The sequence below is a fragment of the Echinops telfairi genome, unplaced genomic scaffold, assembly GCF_000313985.2.
Source record: "Echinops telfairi isolate 266 unplaced genomic scaffold, ASM31398v2 ScPeMD7_17;HRSCAF=63, whole genome shotgun sequence".
NCBI lineage: Eukaryota > Metazoa > Chordata > Mammalia > Afrosoricida > Tenrecidae > Echinops > Echinops telfairi.
In genome coordinates, this window is record NW_022103914.1 from 631,661 (window position 1) to 648,295 (window position 16,635).

The 16,635-nt window shown below is 44.5% G+C and overlaps 2 protein-coding genes across 3 annotated transcripts in view; one reads left to right on the forward strand and one right to left on the reverse strand.

Annotated features, from left to right (window-relative positions):
- MIX23 (mitochondrial matrix import factor 23) overlaps window positions 1-9,798 on the reverse strand; it is a 21,499-nt gene extending 11,701 nt beyond the window's left edge. The window contains exons 1-2 of one of the 2 annotated variants that reach the window (XM_004712228.4): window positions 9,742-9,798; window positions 1,304-1,429 (exon numbers count right to left, since the gene is read on the reverse strand). In XM_004712228.4, the coding sequence (XP_004712285.1) occupies window positions 1,304-1,429; window positions 9,742-9,792 (177 nt within the window). In that variant the 5' untranslated portion in view covers window positions 9,793-9,798. Of the gene's footprint in view, window positions 1-1,303; window positions 1,461-9,741 lie in introns of both variants that reach the window. The other variant, XM_045287586.1, reaches the window with a different exon arrangement.
- A 904-nt stretch (window positions 9,799-10,702) lies between these two features.
- Window positions 10,703-16,635, forward strand: part of FAM162A (family with sequence similarity 162 member A) — a 27,536-nt gene continuing 21,603 nt past the window's right edge. Inside the window, exon 1 of the mRNA XM_045287566.1 lies at window positions 10,703-10,826. Coding sequence (XP_045143501.1) covers window positions 10,793-10,826 — 34 coding nt within the window. The 5' untranslated portion in view covers window positions 10,703-10,792. The remainder of the gene's footprint in view (window positions 10,827-16,635) is intronic.

The following is a 16,635-nucleotide window of genomic DNA, read 5'->3' on the forward strand; positions in this document are numbered from 1 at the left end:
TCCCTGCTGAAAGTATTAATTCACAATCCACACCTGAGCAGATTAGCCAAACTATGCAAGTTAATATGCCAGGTGGGGCTGCATCAGTAGCACTGCCTGAGAGAGATGCCTTACAAGATTTTGCTAAAGACACCCAGGAAACACCCTCACCACCCATTATTTCCGCTAGACCTGTCACTAAAATGAAGTCTCAGAAAGTTCCTAAAGGTGAAGTTGAGATGATTACCCAAGAAGCACGTTATACTCATAAAGATCTGCTCGAGTTTTCAAATACGTACAAGCAGAAGCCTGGGGAATATCCCTGGGAATGGTTACTAAGGGTGTGGAATACTGGTGCACGAAATGTAATATTAAACCAGTCTGAGTTTCTGGATATGGGACCCCTAAGCACAGACTCTTCTTTCAATGTCTCTGCGAGAGAGGCTGAGAGGATCTAATTCTTTATTTGGTTGGTTCAGTGAAGCATGAACTGCCAGATGGCCTAGACTGGACCAACTTGAAGTACCTGACCTACCTTGGTACACTGTAGAGGAAGGCATCCAAAAGCTTATAGAAATTGGTATGTTGGGCCCCAGCATCTCTTAAGACTCCTGTAATTGCTATTTTATGTGCACCAGGATTAACAGTGGGCACTGCCCTAAGCGAACTCCGACATTTGCCCACAAGGGGACTGATTGGTTCCCATGATGGTGGAGGGCAGGTGTCAGCACTGAATCAACAGAGACAGGGTGGGCGTGGTTATAATAGACAACAAGGTTTCCGTAGTAATCAGAGCAACCTGTCTCTTGTGGAATTATGGCATTGGCTACTTAGCCACGGTGTCCCTAGGAATGAAATAGATGGGAAACCTACTAAATATTTACGTGATCTATACAGGCAAAGGAATAGTAGATCAGGTGAACAGCAGAATAGACAGTCACGATCACTCAATCAATTCCCAGACCTGAGCCAGTTTAAAGATCCACAACCCCTTGAATGAGGGGGAGGCCGGGTCCCTTTGAAGGAGGACCCTGCAGCATCACCCAAGGTCTATACTGTTAGTCTTTCTTCTAGCCTTCCCCAAAGGGACCTGCGGCCTTTCACAAGAGTAACGGTTCATTGGGGGAAAGGAAATAATCAAACTTTTCGGGAATTACTGGACACTGGCTAACTGAAAGTTAGGCTGTCTTCATCTTCAGTGTGCTGGAACTGAGGCACGCGCTCTGGTCGGAGCAAGGTAACACGAATACTGGAATTCCTTTAACCGTTTAATTCCTTTAACCAGTTGGCTACAGTACAGAATGACTCAAAAGGATACACTTACCGACTCATAGAGTTGTTTACAGGTTTGGCTGGCATCAATTTTCCCTGCAAATGAAGCTGTTGGAACCGTAGTGTTCAATTCATGTACTATTCTGTCATCAATCGTCCTCATCACCTTGAGTAATTCCTATGCACGTTTAAAATAAAAGAACAATAACCTATATGGAAAATCAAGTGATTAGAAAGCAAGCATTTAACCAAAAATAAAACTCTAGAGTATTTTACAACAATTTAAGTTAGGGGTGGGAAAATCATGTACAATACCAGGGCAACCATAGGAAAATCTCAATTTCAAGGTTATAAGTAGGTTACATAATAGTGAGCAGTGGGTACTGGCTCTATCTCCTGGGCTCAAATGTGATGCTCTTCAAGAACAGGCTGTTTTGCTCATGTTAAAATCCTGAACCTGAATACCACAAATTCTCCAAAGCAAGCCAGTATTCTCACTTGGCTCTCTTCCTTCTTTGCCTATCACTCTAAAACTCTCTGTCACTGTAACCAGAAGCCGGTGAGTGGAATGGCACTCCACACTCCTGGTGGCCCTGGCCGGGGCTCAGCGCAGAGCTGTGCTCCATCCTCTGGGTGCAGCCATGACCCTCCACCCTTCCAGCTAACATTCAAGCGTGTTGGTACCACCCAAATGTACTGGAAACTGTTATCAGTGGATACCTTGCAATTATACTATTCTCTTTTAGGTTATTTCAAGTTTTGGTTGGGAAATTATTTTTGTAATGAAAATAAGTAAAATAACACATGCTGCTAGAAAAGAAATCAAATTTCTTCCTGCCTTTTTTGTCCTCAGAGGAAGTAGAAATTTGTTTTATCTTTTCTTAGTCAGCCTTATCGTACATTTCCCAGAGTCCCTCCTTGAAAATCCCTGCAATCTGACCCCCTACCCTAAAATAAAACAACCACCAAAGAAAGAAAGAAAAGCAATACAGAGGTGAGGGGAGGGCTTCGGAGTCCTTTCTCCCACGGCTGGAGGACAGACAGCACTTCTCACTTGTCAGCGGAGGATCTGGGTGCCAGCCATCTTCTATCTATCCCCAGTTACCATCAACACTGGGAAAGATCTCGAGCAGTCTACTCCGTTTTCAATGTACAATTAAAAAAATAAATATCAAGAAAATGGAAGTGTGGAGAAGGTGACTGCACTTCTGTTGGTTTGTAAACCAGAGGGGTAACTGTCAGTGGGAAAAACACATTACGTCTACAGAAGCCTGGGGGAGAATACACCTGGTATTATGCTCCCAATGGGCACTTTTGACCTAGTTTCTATCCAGCCCTTGGTGACTCAGGTCACGTGCTATAGACAACAGGGACTTTAGACTCTGTCCTTTCATAGGTCACACCACAAGTATTCAATTTAGAAATCCCACTAACTGAACTGGATTTTACCTTAGACACACCTGTAGCAAATTAACGGAAGTGAACACTCACTTGGACTGAAGGCTGAACCGTAGTAGGAGAAGAAGCAGATGACTGTTTCCCAAGGTTGTGGATTTGGAAGTCATTGGACTTTGGTTCGGATTTCTTGATTTGAGGGTGTCTGATAACTGGCAATTTAAAACTACTATACACTTTCATACTCTCTCTGCTTTCTGACAACCTGTCTTGGTCTAGCAAGCATAATTTCTACAAGTCAACATCCATGTATCTTAATCTAAAAAGCTATCTTTTACATGTATACTTTCCTTTTCACAATAATATTTTAAATTATACACCACCAACTAAATTAATGATACTATTAATAAACTTACCATATGCCCTATGGGGATGACTTATAATATTCCCCAATAAAATAATAATGCCTCTAAAGTACACCAGGGCATATGTAAATTGTAGATATAGGAATGGATTTTGGCTGAAACTTACCATATATACTCATGTATAAGCCGAGCTTTTCAGATTTTTAGTGCAGTTTTTGTGGTAAAATTAGGTCTCGGCTGATATTCGGGTTGGCTTACACTGGAGAATATACGGTAATTGCAAACTCTAATCTAAGAACAATGAGTTCTTATGACATGGCCCTGCTCCATACCTGCCCTCATGTAGAGATCACTGAAGATATATATAGGTGCTACAGCAGTGGGAGAAGAAAACAGACCCAGTTATCAGAAAGAACAGCAGATGGAGTGTTAAAAGCTTGTCTTAATACCAGTAGACATCTAAGTGAGCTGTCAGCTAAGTTCACATGGAAAACACCAGCCTGTGTGATCCAAAGATCATAGATAATAAAATTCAAGACCGGAATACAAGAAACTGTATTCAAGCTTAAATTCTGAACCCGATTTGCAGAAGGCAATGGTTGACGGTGCAAGCCCAAAATCCATTTTCAGGGTGCTCACGTGGATTAAGCCTCTGGGGAATCCCTCTGACCACTGATCAGGGGCGTGACTAGCCTTGCTATCAGAGTATATTGGAAAGGGGATTAATGTAAACATTTAAAACCTTATCATTTGTTCTCCCTTTTGACTCATTTTCAATTTGTTCTAGTTTTTATTCGTTTCTGCTTTTGTATTGAGGTTTTTCTGTTCTGTTTTGTTTTGGTTTGAAGGGTATATTTTTCTTTATATGAAATACAGGATAGGTAAAATTATAAAAGCATTAACTGGACAGTTTCTTAGCATTATGGCATGGGAGGCTGTGGGGAAATGGGGAGCTAAAATAACGAGTACAAGAAAAGAAGATGAAGGGGGAAAAAGAGCTGATACCAAGGGCTTAAGCTGAAAGAAAATGTTTTGAAAATGATAATGGCAACATATGTACAAAGGTGCTTGACACAATGGATGTATGGATGGATGGATTGTGATAAAAGCAGTACGAGCCCCCAATGAAATGATTTTTTTTAATTAAGAAAGTGTTCTAAAACTGTGGTAATGACTGCAAAATTATTTGTATATGCTTAACCTATTGAATTGTATGATATGTGAATTGTAAGTCAATAAAACTGCTAAAAAAATTTTTTTAAATTAACTTAGTTTCCATTTTTGACACATTTTAATTTGTTTGAATTTTACAATTCTCTGCTTTCTTTTGGACTGCGGGTTTTGTTTTGTTGCTTGGTGTGCTTTGGTTTGGGTATGATTTTATTTACATGAAATCCAGGATAGGTCAAGCGATAGCTACTGGATTAATAGTTTCTTAGGGTGCATTTAGTGGCGCAGTGGTTGCCAACTGGGCTGCTAACCACAAGGTCAGCAGCTTGAAACCACCCTTGGGAGAAAGAGAAGACTTTCTACTGTCCTAAAGAGTTAGCATCTCCGGAACCGACAGGGGCAGTTGTACTCTGTCCTGTAAGGTGTCAGGAGCTGGGACTGACGGCATGGCAGGGAGACTGCGGGAAGTGAGCACAAAAATGAAGAAAATGTTCTCAAATGGATTTGAAAATGTTCTCAAATCTCCTCTTAATGTATTTAACTACTGATACATGTGAATTACATGTCAATTAAACTGTTAACATTTGAAAATAAGTAAAATAAAAAGCTGAAGTGTATAATATGGAGAATTGGCTTATCGTTGAAGCCATCTACCAAGTCAGCATTTAACATCAACGCATGTAAAAAGCAACTTTGTTTTGATACTCTTATCTCTTTCAAGATACTATCCTTTTTCTCTCATTGGCCAAACTTAAAGCAGTTACATAAGCGAACTCAACTCAAAATGTCCTGAAGTGTGGGGAGAAGGGGAGAGGGGTCCCCCACAAATCATCACGGGTCCGGTAGGCGCAATTGTACAGCGATAATAAGGATTATAGTAAAGTCATAGAGAGCATGAGAGTTAGAGGAGAAATTAGAATAAATGGAGTCAGATACAATTCATGGTAGCATTGCTCACCTCAGCCCTGCTTGACGGTCCTCGTGGGGAGAATCCGGCCACGAGAGCAGGAGCAGCCTCGGGGACCAAGAACCTGGGAGCCTCCAGGCCCCCGAGGGCAGAAGAGAGCTCCTGGGCCCAGGAGAAAGCCTCTCTTCTTTATTGCTAACCACGCATTATATCACTTTAGAAGGACATGATTATAGAATCACACGTCACAGGAAGGGGCAGTACAATAGGCAAACACACTGTAGGAAGGGGATCTATGATAGGCATAAGCGTAACAAGAAGGTGTGCCCATAGGAATGGGAAGATCTAGGGGTATACATGTGACAAGATGGGCAGATCCTAGATTCATGATGGCAGCCTAACCTTGGTCATCCTTGAGCGGGTTTGACCTCTCTGGTGTCTCCTACAAGGAAACAGACAACTACTATCCTTTTCAGAAGGGAGTGTGCCCTACTTGTTGTGGGATAAACAGTGGTGTCTGCTTGGTCTAGACAGCTGATAACTCTCTGGGAAAATGACCCCCAACCCACTCCTGATGACCTCCAAGTATACAGTCATTCTCAAGCAGCTAAGTCTGGCATATATTTGGGGGAGACAGCTTGAGAGAAATACTTCTGTTTCCCACACTGAAGACATTTTTTAATAACTGTATAAATATTCCATCCTATGGCAGTACCACAACTTATCTGACCACTTATCCACTAATGAACATTTAGGTTGTTTGCAATGATAACCACCATTTAGTTCACCAAGTCTAAATCTGTCATGATTACTCCATTGATCTTTAATTAGTTAATTTAATGGCAGTTTCTAGACCCCATTCTAGAAGTAAGACAGCTTGTGGAAGGCTAGCCTCATTCTTCCACAGCATTAAAACAAAGGCAAATGCCAGGTCTAAAACAAAACTCATCCTCTTATCCCATTTTCCTGGATCTTCCTATTTTGTTCAGTCTCTGTAAATTTGATTTCTTATGGAATAATCTCAATATAGTCACTGGGCAACCACCCCTTTAAATAAAGTGCTATGTACAGTGAAGTTTGGTTCTAAAACAAACCAAACTCAGTGCCATCGAGTCGAAAGGAACTCCAAGCAACCCTACAGGGCATTATGGAAGTAGAGAGTTCTCTGGTCTTTCTCCTGCACAGTGGCCAGGGGGGTTGTAGTGGTGACCTTGTGATTAGCAGCCCAACTTTTAACCACCGTGCCACCAGGCTCCATACAATATCCCAAGCTAAGCTCACTGCCTTCGAGTCAATGCTGACTCATAGCGACCCCCGGTGGGTTTCCAAGGCATAAACGTTTAAGAGGAGAAAACCCCGGTTTCTCCTGTGCAGCTGCTAGTTTCAACCATGAGGATCGAAGCCCAAGGCATAACCACTACACTAGTATATAATACCAACAAATAGTAAAATTCCAAACAAACTGTCTCAAGCACTGGAAAAGATGTAAGTATAAGTCAAAGACTCATGGCGCCAATTTTACCTGCTAACTTCCCTACTAAGGAAGAAAGGGACGAGGGGTTCCTTTAAAATACTGTCTCAAAGCTCCCCATATCTAAATCAAACTGCTGTGGCCATGCTTAAATTCTACCTTTTGGAAATGCTTTCCTGAGCTCAGAGAACCCTCAACCGTCTTCCTTCTTTGAATACACACAACAGTTAGAAAAAAGTATCACAGAGTTTACTAATTTGTTAACTTACTTTTCATTCAAAAAACAGTTACTAATGCCTACACCAGGTGTAAGTTACCACTCTAAACACCAGGCTACAGTGGTGAGAAAATGGAAAAGTCCTTGCTTTTCTGGAAGGATCCCTGGTGGCACTGTTGGCTAAGTGCTGGACTGTTGATTACAAGGAGGGAGGTTCAAACTCACCAGCTCCAGGGCAGAAAGTTGAGATTGTCTGCTACCATCAAAGGTTAAAGCCTTAAAAGCCCCACACAGGGTCAATGAGACTCGATGAGGGGAGTGGGTTTAGATTGCTTTTTGTTCTTAGGGAGCTTAAATTCCCATAAGGGGAGACAGACAATAATTAAGTGCCCAATAAACAAGATAAACACACATTGCAAAGTACTATGGGAGAAAAATAAACTGGAGAACTGGGAGGAAGAGTGACTGGATGGAGCTAGGGGCTACTGAAGCTAGGGAGCTCGAAGGATGTAACATTTGAGCTGACACCCGAATGATGAAAATAAATGTTAAGACTCTTGGCGGAGGGCGGAGAGGGGAGGAATTCTGAGGCAAGAACAAATGTTGGGGTGCTTGAGAACTAAGAACACACAGGTGGGTCTGAAGTAAATCAGAGAAAAAGTAGTATGAAGTGATGAAAGTAGGTCAGATTAGCAAGGACCATGTTTGACCATGGAAATGGTTAAGGATTCTGTTTTAAAGGCAATAGTGTTTGGAGCAAGGGAATGACATCACATGGTTAATGTGTTAAAAGATGGCTGGATGCTGTGTGGAGAACGGACTTCAGAGGGAGCATAATGGAACCCAGGAGACCATTTCAGAGGCGGTGATCTACGTAAAAGATAAAGATGGCTGGATAAAGTTGTAGGAGAATTAGAGAGGTTGGATTCGGGGCGTATTTTGAAGAACAGCTGACAGGCTTTGAACCAGTAGAACGGCGGTTCTTAAGACCCTTTCACAAGGGTCAGTCGATTCACAGCAGTAGCAAAATTACAGTGATGAAGTAGCAACAAAAATAATTTTATGGTTGGGGGGGGTCCCACCACTTGAGGAACTGTATGAAAGGGTCACGGCATTAGGAAGGTTCAGAACTACTGCGCAGAAGATGAAATGGTTTGAGGCCTAAGCAACTGAATGGACAGTGGTGCCAAATCAACATGTTCTTTAAGCAACGTTGGATATTTTCATAGCTAAAAGATCCTTGGAAATTTGCTTTTAGGGATTCGAATACTTAGAGACATGGAAGCAGCTTAAAAATGTTTAAGCAATCTTATTTTTACAAGTTCAAAAGTTGATTCACAAAGATGTTAAGTGATAAGCTATGGTTAAAAAAAACCAACCTCACTGCCAACCAGTTGATGCTTACTCATTGCTACAGTTACAAAGCTTTTTAAGGGCAGAAGCAGTACTAGAACTCTTAACTCCATTATCAGGGTTCTTTCCAATAGACCATTGCTCAAATGCCTGAGCTCATTAACTCAAGTTATAGTACTAATCAATACCGACGATACCAATACCACCAATAGATCACTGCCATCGAGTTGATTGATTCAAAGTGACTCTGCATTATATACAGTTTCCAAGGCTGAATCTATATAGGAGTAGACAGCCCCATCTTTCTCCCACAGAGCTGCTGGTGGGTTTGAACTGCCAACTTGTCCGTTGGCAACCCAATGCCTCTCTGCAGCGCCACCAGGGCCCACGTTGACCTTAAATACAACCGGTTTTTCCCATCTGGTTTAAGCACTCGGTCACATTTGTTACAGGCTGCTGCTGTGCTGATTCTGTGTGAGGTGCAGCTGAAGTAGCAAAAAAGGTGCAAGTAATGGAACCCACATGAACTTCTTTGGCAATGCTGTCAAATAACTCGATCTGTTTAGGTTATCTTCAAGAATGTCATTACCTACAAAAGTTTGAAGCACAAAGTTTACTACAGCTACGGCAGTGACACGTGAAATGACTTTTCAATACTTTTTGGCACTGTCGAGGAAGCGCTGGACTATTAACCACCAGGGTAAGCGGTTCAAACCACCCCGGGGAGAAAGCTTTTCGTACTTGGAAACCTACATACGGTCTCTGTGAATCGACTCGACGGCAGTGGTTTGATTTGGGTTGTTTAAAAAGCGATATATTTCTAAGGCCATGATGTTTTATCTTTAACTCTACTAACTCCACAGTAGCACATTTATACCTCTATTGGAACCAATAGCTTTCATATAACTTTATCAAAATCGTGTCCCGTTCTTGACTTCACAGGCCTATTATAATCAGCCCTGAACCTCTGCTTGTTTTCCTCGTCCGTTAAATGTTCTTTTTTTTTTTCAGGTTGGGTCAGGTGCATCTTTTTTTTTTTTTAATCATTTTATTAGGGGCTCATACAACTCTTATCACAATCTATACACACATCAATTGTGTAAAGCGCATTTGTACATTCATTGCCCCCGTTAAATGTTCTCTAACGCTAGGAAAGCAGCAGCACCAGAGCCGGGTGCTAGAATTCATCGCTAATTCCAAGCGATTCCGTCCCATCAAAACAGTAAACCGTATCTAAGATTTGGTGGTGGTGATTTTTTTCTTTAAACAAATAGACAAGCTTTCTTTTTTCCCCCCGTCCTACAAAAACTTTGAAAAGCTTAAGAAGCAGGACCTGGGGCCTGAGTTCGGGGAACTGTTTCTCGGTAGGCATAGCCCTAGTCGGCTGGCTCTCCGGGTTCAGTTTCTCCATGCCTGGGCGGCGCCAGCAAAACCGTGACCCCAACGTGCAGCCGCGCGCTCTCAGGCCAAGCCCGCGCCCCTCGTGACCTCCAGTGTAGCGTCCGAATGCCCGCGCTTCCACCCCCGACCCGCACCCCTCCCAGAGCAGACAAAAACAGGGTCCGGAGACAACAGGAGGGACACGCCCGTCACACGAGGAAAACCCCGTCACCTGGAACTCGGCGAACTCCTCGCAGTTCACACCGCCACTGGGCGCCGCCATATTGGACGAGCGGGTTCCGGTGTCCGGGCCAATCACGGCGGGTTCCGGTGTCCGGGCCAATCACGGCGCGTTCCGGTGTCCGGCCAATCACGGCGCGTTCCGGTGTTTGCTTCGCCGCCGCCGCCGCCAATCGCAGCACGCGTGCCTTTTCTGGTCCCTAGCCTCAACCCCTTTTCTTGACTTCGGTCTCTTTAACATGCTGACTTGGGAGTTGAGCTAGAGTCAAAGGTCGGAGAATACCAGAAGTTGAAGGGATCATTTATTCCAACCCTGTCCTTTTACCAATAAAAACAAAAACCACCCAGATTGTTGGAGTTAGAAAACTTAAGTGGAAGCATTGTGTTAGCCCTCTGGCTTGGTAGTTGAAATCACTAGGAAAAGACAAGAAAAGGGGCATTCTTGGCAATGGAGTGGAGTCCAGGTGTGGAGTAAGGTGTTCAGTGGTGGAAATGCTTCGTTTTTAAAAAATAAGGTAGAGCACATTGATTTATCACGTTAGCCTTGAGAGCTGCCTCCAAAGCCATCGAGAGAGGGGGGCCATTGGGCACCGAAATCCCATCATGTTGCTTGATGAAGGGATTCATTAAGAACACTACAAGGATGGATTCTGAAATACGGCTCCTATCTAGTGTTGTCGCGGGCGCTTACAGTTCACAAAAGTTCCACAATGTGCTCATTCTTGTTTTCTTTTAAAATGTTGTCATTTCTTAATTCCAGAGAAGGAGGAGGAAAACGCCCAGGACCCGCAGGCTCCACGGGCGTCAATTTGCCTAGGACGCGAGCCAGGCCGAGCCCGCCGCCCGCACGTTCTGCGCGTCTCGCACGTCCACTAGCCCCGCCCTCACGCTCGTGCGTCACTCCCAGCCGCCCTCCTACTCGCCCCGCCCCGCCCCTCCCGCCAGCGCCGCCCTCCTCTCATTCGGTGACTTTGAGTATCGTCTCGGTGTGCTCGCGCCACTGCCACCTACCCTGTGACGTGCGGTCCGCGGAGCAGGAGGCCATGGGAAGCCTCCGCGGCTTGCGCCTGGCGGCGGGTGAGACGCGGGCCGCGCTGGGCTAGGGGAGGGCCCGGCCACTGGAGGTGGGAGGAGAGGATCCTGCGACCTTTCCAGGCCCCGGGACACCCCGATGTCTACCTCCTTCGGGGATGATAATGGGAGCGAGCAAAGACTGAGCGTGCCGCTACTTAAGCAGGCCTGTGGGCAGCCTCGGATAGGCCTTCTCACCAGCCTATCCATCCACTCCCGTCCCCACCAATTTAGCCCTCGCTCTGCGTCCCGTCCCCTCTACCCACCCGCGCCCCTGCCTCCTCTGAGCTCAGTTGTGCAGCCCCATGGTCATGCAGCTGCCCACCCAGCCCCGTCCGTGCTCCCCTGGCCCTGTGTCTCGCAGGAGGATGCCCCTGTCTGAAGTCTGAAAGTTCCCTAACCATTTAGTGTCAGACTATGCCGAGGATTTAAAGCCTCAGCGAAGAAGAATACGTACTCGTTTTCTTAAAAAATGGGAGGTTTCTTTTAAATAGTTCTACAAGTAAGTGCTTTGAATTCCTTGGAAGAACGTGTAACGTAAATACAAGACCTGCGGTCTATTTCTGTAGTGGACATTTGTGTAATGGGCGTTTGGGAGACAGGGGATGAGAACTTAATTTGCCTCCGGGGGCACCAGAAAGCCTTAATCTAGTAATAAGGGCTGAGAAATCTTGTCTCTTTACTAGGTACTAAGGCAGATCATGCTTTGGATGGCCTTCAATTACTTTGAGAAGGTGTGGCGATCTTTTCTCCGTATTATCTAATAACTTAAAAATTGCTTGATTCAGTGTTTAAAGGTAGAGTAACCCCAACTTGCCTATTGAAGTAATAACGTTGTGCATGCAAATGAAGCACCGTAAGAGAAATAGAGTGAATGTTGGAGAACTTGACAAGTTTGATATGTAGAGAAAGGGAAAAAAAACCCAAAAACCTGGCTTGTGTGTCCATGTGGACTAGAAAAGTATTCACCGTCACAGAAAGCAAATTCCACTAAAAAATGAAAAGAAAAACACTGATACTCTTGTTGTTTTATTGCTGAGCTAATTCCCCTAAAATCTGTATACCTTGTGCTCCCTTTATAAAGCTTTTCAACAAAGTGAGCCATTGCTCTTGTGAAAAGAAGGGAAAAAAAAGCTCTATGAACTTCTGCTGTTCCAGAACTTCAATGCTTGGCAACCAATCAAAACTATTTCCTCCAGTGATTTAAAAGTAATTTATTTTCTTCTGGATCATAAATGTTGCATAGCACATGAAGTTGATATGTGAACAACACGTTAAGTGTCTGATATTTTCTGAATAACTCAAAGTGATCTGCTCTTTCACCCATACCACTGGACTGTCACATAATAGCCCTCTCAGAAAAGGCTTATCATCCCCTCCCATTTTACAAATGAGGGCAGAGGGTTAATGACTTGTCCAAGATCACTTGGCCAGAAACTGTTAGGAGTGAAAACCATCCATTTGCCCTGTAGTGAGTGGATCCGGATTCCTGGTGACCCTGCAGGGCAGAATAGAAATGCCCACAGGTTCCTGAGCCTGTCAGTCTGACAGGAGCTGATCGCTTCAGGGGTCTCTCAAACCGAGCACTTCATCCACTGCACCACCAGGACTCAAGGAAGAGGTAGCAGTGCCCTCTAATGCTTAAACATGTGAACTTTGCATTGTTCAAGCTGCTTGTTCAGGATATGTGTATATATGGATCTGTCCTCAATATCTTGTTATGAAATTGAAGAGGCATGAAGTACAAATTGTTTGTGGAAGTAGAAGCAAATTGCTTTATCAAGCAGATTGATATAAGGGGCAACACTAGCCAAAGGATTGGTAAAGCAAATAGAAACGTAATCTTGGCTCATATTTGAAGCATTTCAAATAAATAGAATCCCAAATAAAAGCAGAATCCTTTAAATGATGAAGCTCTATTTTTTTTAAGATCATTTTATTGGGGGTTTCTTACAACTCTTATTATAATCCATATATCAGTTGTATCAGGCATATTTGTACATTTGTTGCAATCATTCTTTTCTAGACATTTACTTTCTATTGAACCCGTGTTATCAGCTCTTTTTTCCCTCCTCCCCCTACCCTCGTGACCTGTTGATAGATTATAAATTATTATTTTCATATCTCACACCGACCACTGTCTCACCCCCGCCCCCCCCCCATGGTTTCTATTGTTGTTCCCCCTAGAGGGGGTGTGTGTGGTTATATGTCAATCATTGTGATCTGTTCCCCTTACCTCCCCTCCTTTCTCTCCCTTCCCCCTACCTTTCTGGCACCGCTGTTCCCATTCCTGGTCCTGGATTCCGTGTGGAGCTCTATTCTTAAGTGCTTCTGGAAATTTTTGCAATTGCAATACTCCCTCAGCAAACATAGTGTACTCCCTTGGTAAACACAATGTAGAGTGTACGACCTTGAATTTGTTCTTTTGTAGCTATAACTATGGGTCAAGGTTGTTAGCTCCGGGTTCTTAGACCCCCTCACTTGTGAGGGGCCCCTCTGATCCTCAAAAATGATAGGAGTATTCATGAGCAGAGTCCTTGTCAAAGTATTAGAATAAAGAGATATCTTAGAAATCAAGTAGTCCAGTCTGCTCGTTTTACAGACCAATGGAGCGGCTAAAGCACAAGAAGGGAGTTGACATGCACAAGGTCGTGCACGTGCAAGCCTAGGACATAACGCACATCTTCTGGCTCCCGTCCCTATTTTATTTAGACTACATTCTGCTCCCTCGCTGTTCCTTTTGTTTATTCTGGCTCACCAACTCTAAATGAAAACGTGCCCTATTCTTACTGCTCCAACCTTCGGCTCCATCTGTCATGGCTCCCGAGGTTGTGCCAGCAGGTTTTTATTGAACACATAATGTGGACATCACACTGAGTACAGTGAGGGCCTACAATTCAGTGGCTGCCCCTTCTCCCAGGGCTAACATTGATGGCAGCAAACCAATAGACCTCTCTGTATCAGACAGTATTTTTTAACTTTGAGATGGTGGAGCAGATTTGCAGTGCCACGATGGCATTCCTGCTGGTTTTGTGATGTTGCGTTGGTACCTTGGCCTGCCATGAGGGAAATTGTCCGCAAACACAACAAATCAGGGCTTCTCCATGCCGGCTCCTTCCCAAGAGGCAGGAAACGATTGGCTTCAGGACTTCAGAAAAGGGGGAAGTAGTATAGGTCAGCATTATCTCCGGAAAGCTCCCTTACAGCAGATGGAGCAGAGTGGGTGGTGTGAGCAAAAGCAAGGGCCAGTATGAGTGGGGGAAGAAAGGAGAAGGAATCGCCTTGGATTGCGGTCAGGAGGTAATAGGAGATAAGGTGTGGCCTTTGGGGCCACGAGAATTTGGACGAAAAGAAGGCACCATGTGCATAAACCATCTGGGGCTAATATCGGACCTGTTCTGTCCACGCTAGGACAGAAGGATATTCGAACTTCACACAAACCCAAGGTTGAGTGCCTTACGGCAGAGGTCAGACATGCCTCTGCCCTCCATCTCCCTTTACGTACTCCTTCCAGGCCACTCTGCTGGGTTCAGTAATCCATTCATTGCCGAGTCCCCACAGAACTCCCAGACAATACTCAGGATTAGGGAGTTTATTAGGGAAGTTAATAGGCTAACAAAGCCAGGATCCATAAACAGTAAGATTACAGTCAGTGGTCCACAGCAACACCTTTCCTCAACCAGCAGCCAAGTCTCTCTAGCTCTGGCCTCTCGGTCATGTGGTCTCTTGGTCTCTGCCATCGTCGGCCAGAACGCCAGCCTGCTGCTCTCGCTCATAGTCTTACAGTCTCCGTGCTGCTCCTCGGTTCTGTCTCATGGTCGCCTCACCTCTGCCTCTGGTCTTGGCCTGACGCCTTTGCTCTACCTCATGGTCCCTTTCTGCAGCCTCTGGTGCCTCTGATCATGGCCTTGGCCTCTGCCACTTCAGACACATCTTGAATGTGCTCAACTGCTCTTCCTTGATGGTCATGGGATTTTTGGTTTTTATATGTTTCTGCTTTTGAAATGGCTCTTATACACAGAGGAATGGCTTTGATGGAAGGTGTGGGTTTATCTTTCAACAGATTATTTTCCCGAGGAAACAAAAGTGGTGACTTGAGAGTCACACCCTCTACTGAGGTGGCGAAGTGGAATACATCCTATTTTAATCCTTTCACAGAGCACTCACCTACAAAATGGGATTCTAATCCCAGGCACAGAGGCTAGAATTTACAGTCCATCACAAGAGGGCTTGCTGCTAGAAGGGCCATGTCAATTGATTGTATAGCACTATCAAAGCAACATTTTTGAAAAATTAACCTAGCAGCTGCATGCAAAATGAATTACAACTTGGAAGGATGTTACAGTAACCAGTGTGTCACATGTTTAACTTTTTGAAGAACTGCCAAACTGTGGTTCTGTGGTCGTAGCCAGCCACCATTCGTGGTTAGTAGCTCAAAGCCCCCAGGGCTCTTCATCAAAGTCCCTGCTATGAGCCGTTCCAACTCCCAGTGACCCTATAAGGCTGGGTAGGTTTCCAAGACGAGAAACCTGCATGGGAGTTGAAAGCCTCACCTGGCGCCCAAGGAGGGACTGGTGGTTAGGAACTGCAGCCCAGTGGGGAACCCACTACATTTGTCACCAGGGCTCCTATCAGATGCCACTAGCCTTCTCCCATTTCTGACTTTCTTTCTCTGTTGCTCTAGGCAACTAGAGACCATTTGTCATGTCCTGGACGGCCTGTTGCAAGCTTTTAAGACCCCAGGCCCTAATCAGTGACGTAGGAGGTAGAAAAAAAACATTAAACACATTATTAGGCTTATTTACTGGGATGTCCTGTGAAACTATGACTGTAAACCTCCAAACCAGCAGGGAACCCACGCCCTTGAGTCATTTGGTTGTATGCTAGCTAAGCTCCTCTTTTTGTTTTTTTAGTCAATTCAACTTTTCACAAGTGTACAGCTCTTTGGGGCGTCATTTGCAGTACTTGGCTGTGTAGTGCTACTCTTAGTCAAGGATATCTCCATCCCTTCCTTCTTGCCCTAGAGACCAGTAATAAACTTTGGACTCTACCTATGTGCTTTTTCTTATCTTGTATACAAATGAGGTCAAACCATATTGGTCCTGTGTGGTTGACATATTTCACTGGGCAGAATGCCTCCAGACTCCAGGCATACTGTCACATGTCTCATACTTTGCTTCTTCCACTGGTTGAGTTGTACAGCAAGTCCCTGGGTTACAAACATCTATCTCAGAGACAACTCATACTAGCCCTTTGATGTTATGTAACTGTGCTCTCCAACCCCTGCTCCTGACACGTGTCATCACAATCACCTACACTTGCTGCATTCGCTGCTTTTAAATCATTGGAAAGGCTGCAAGCCTTTCCTTGCACTAAAACCAAAAATTCACCGCCATAGAGTCGCTGGGCTCCCAAAGTGAGGCTAAATCAGAACCAAATGCACCTGTGCCAACTTAGCTACCGCGTGTCTTCAAGTCACACTGAAGAGCAGGTCTTGTCCCCAACCCAGGACGGCCTGTCTGCCACTGTGATGTGCACTACATCTTGTGTACGCTGCCATCTGTTGGGCAGTTCGGTTATTGGCACCTTTTGGCTACGGAGATTCGTGTTGCAGGGAACGAGGGCATGTGTACACATCTGATTTGAAAACACACAGTGTCTTTTTTTTTTACATTTACAATTGGTGATAGTGCTTGTTTTTGCAGCTGTGCAACCATTTGCCCCTTTTTCTTTTCTTTTTCTTTAATTGTGTGTAGGCAGTGTGTTCTGATTTGAACAAGGGCGTGTGTACACATCAGTGTGTTCTGATTTGAAC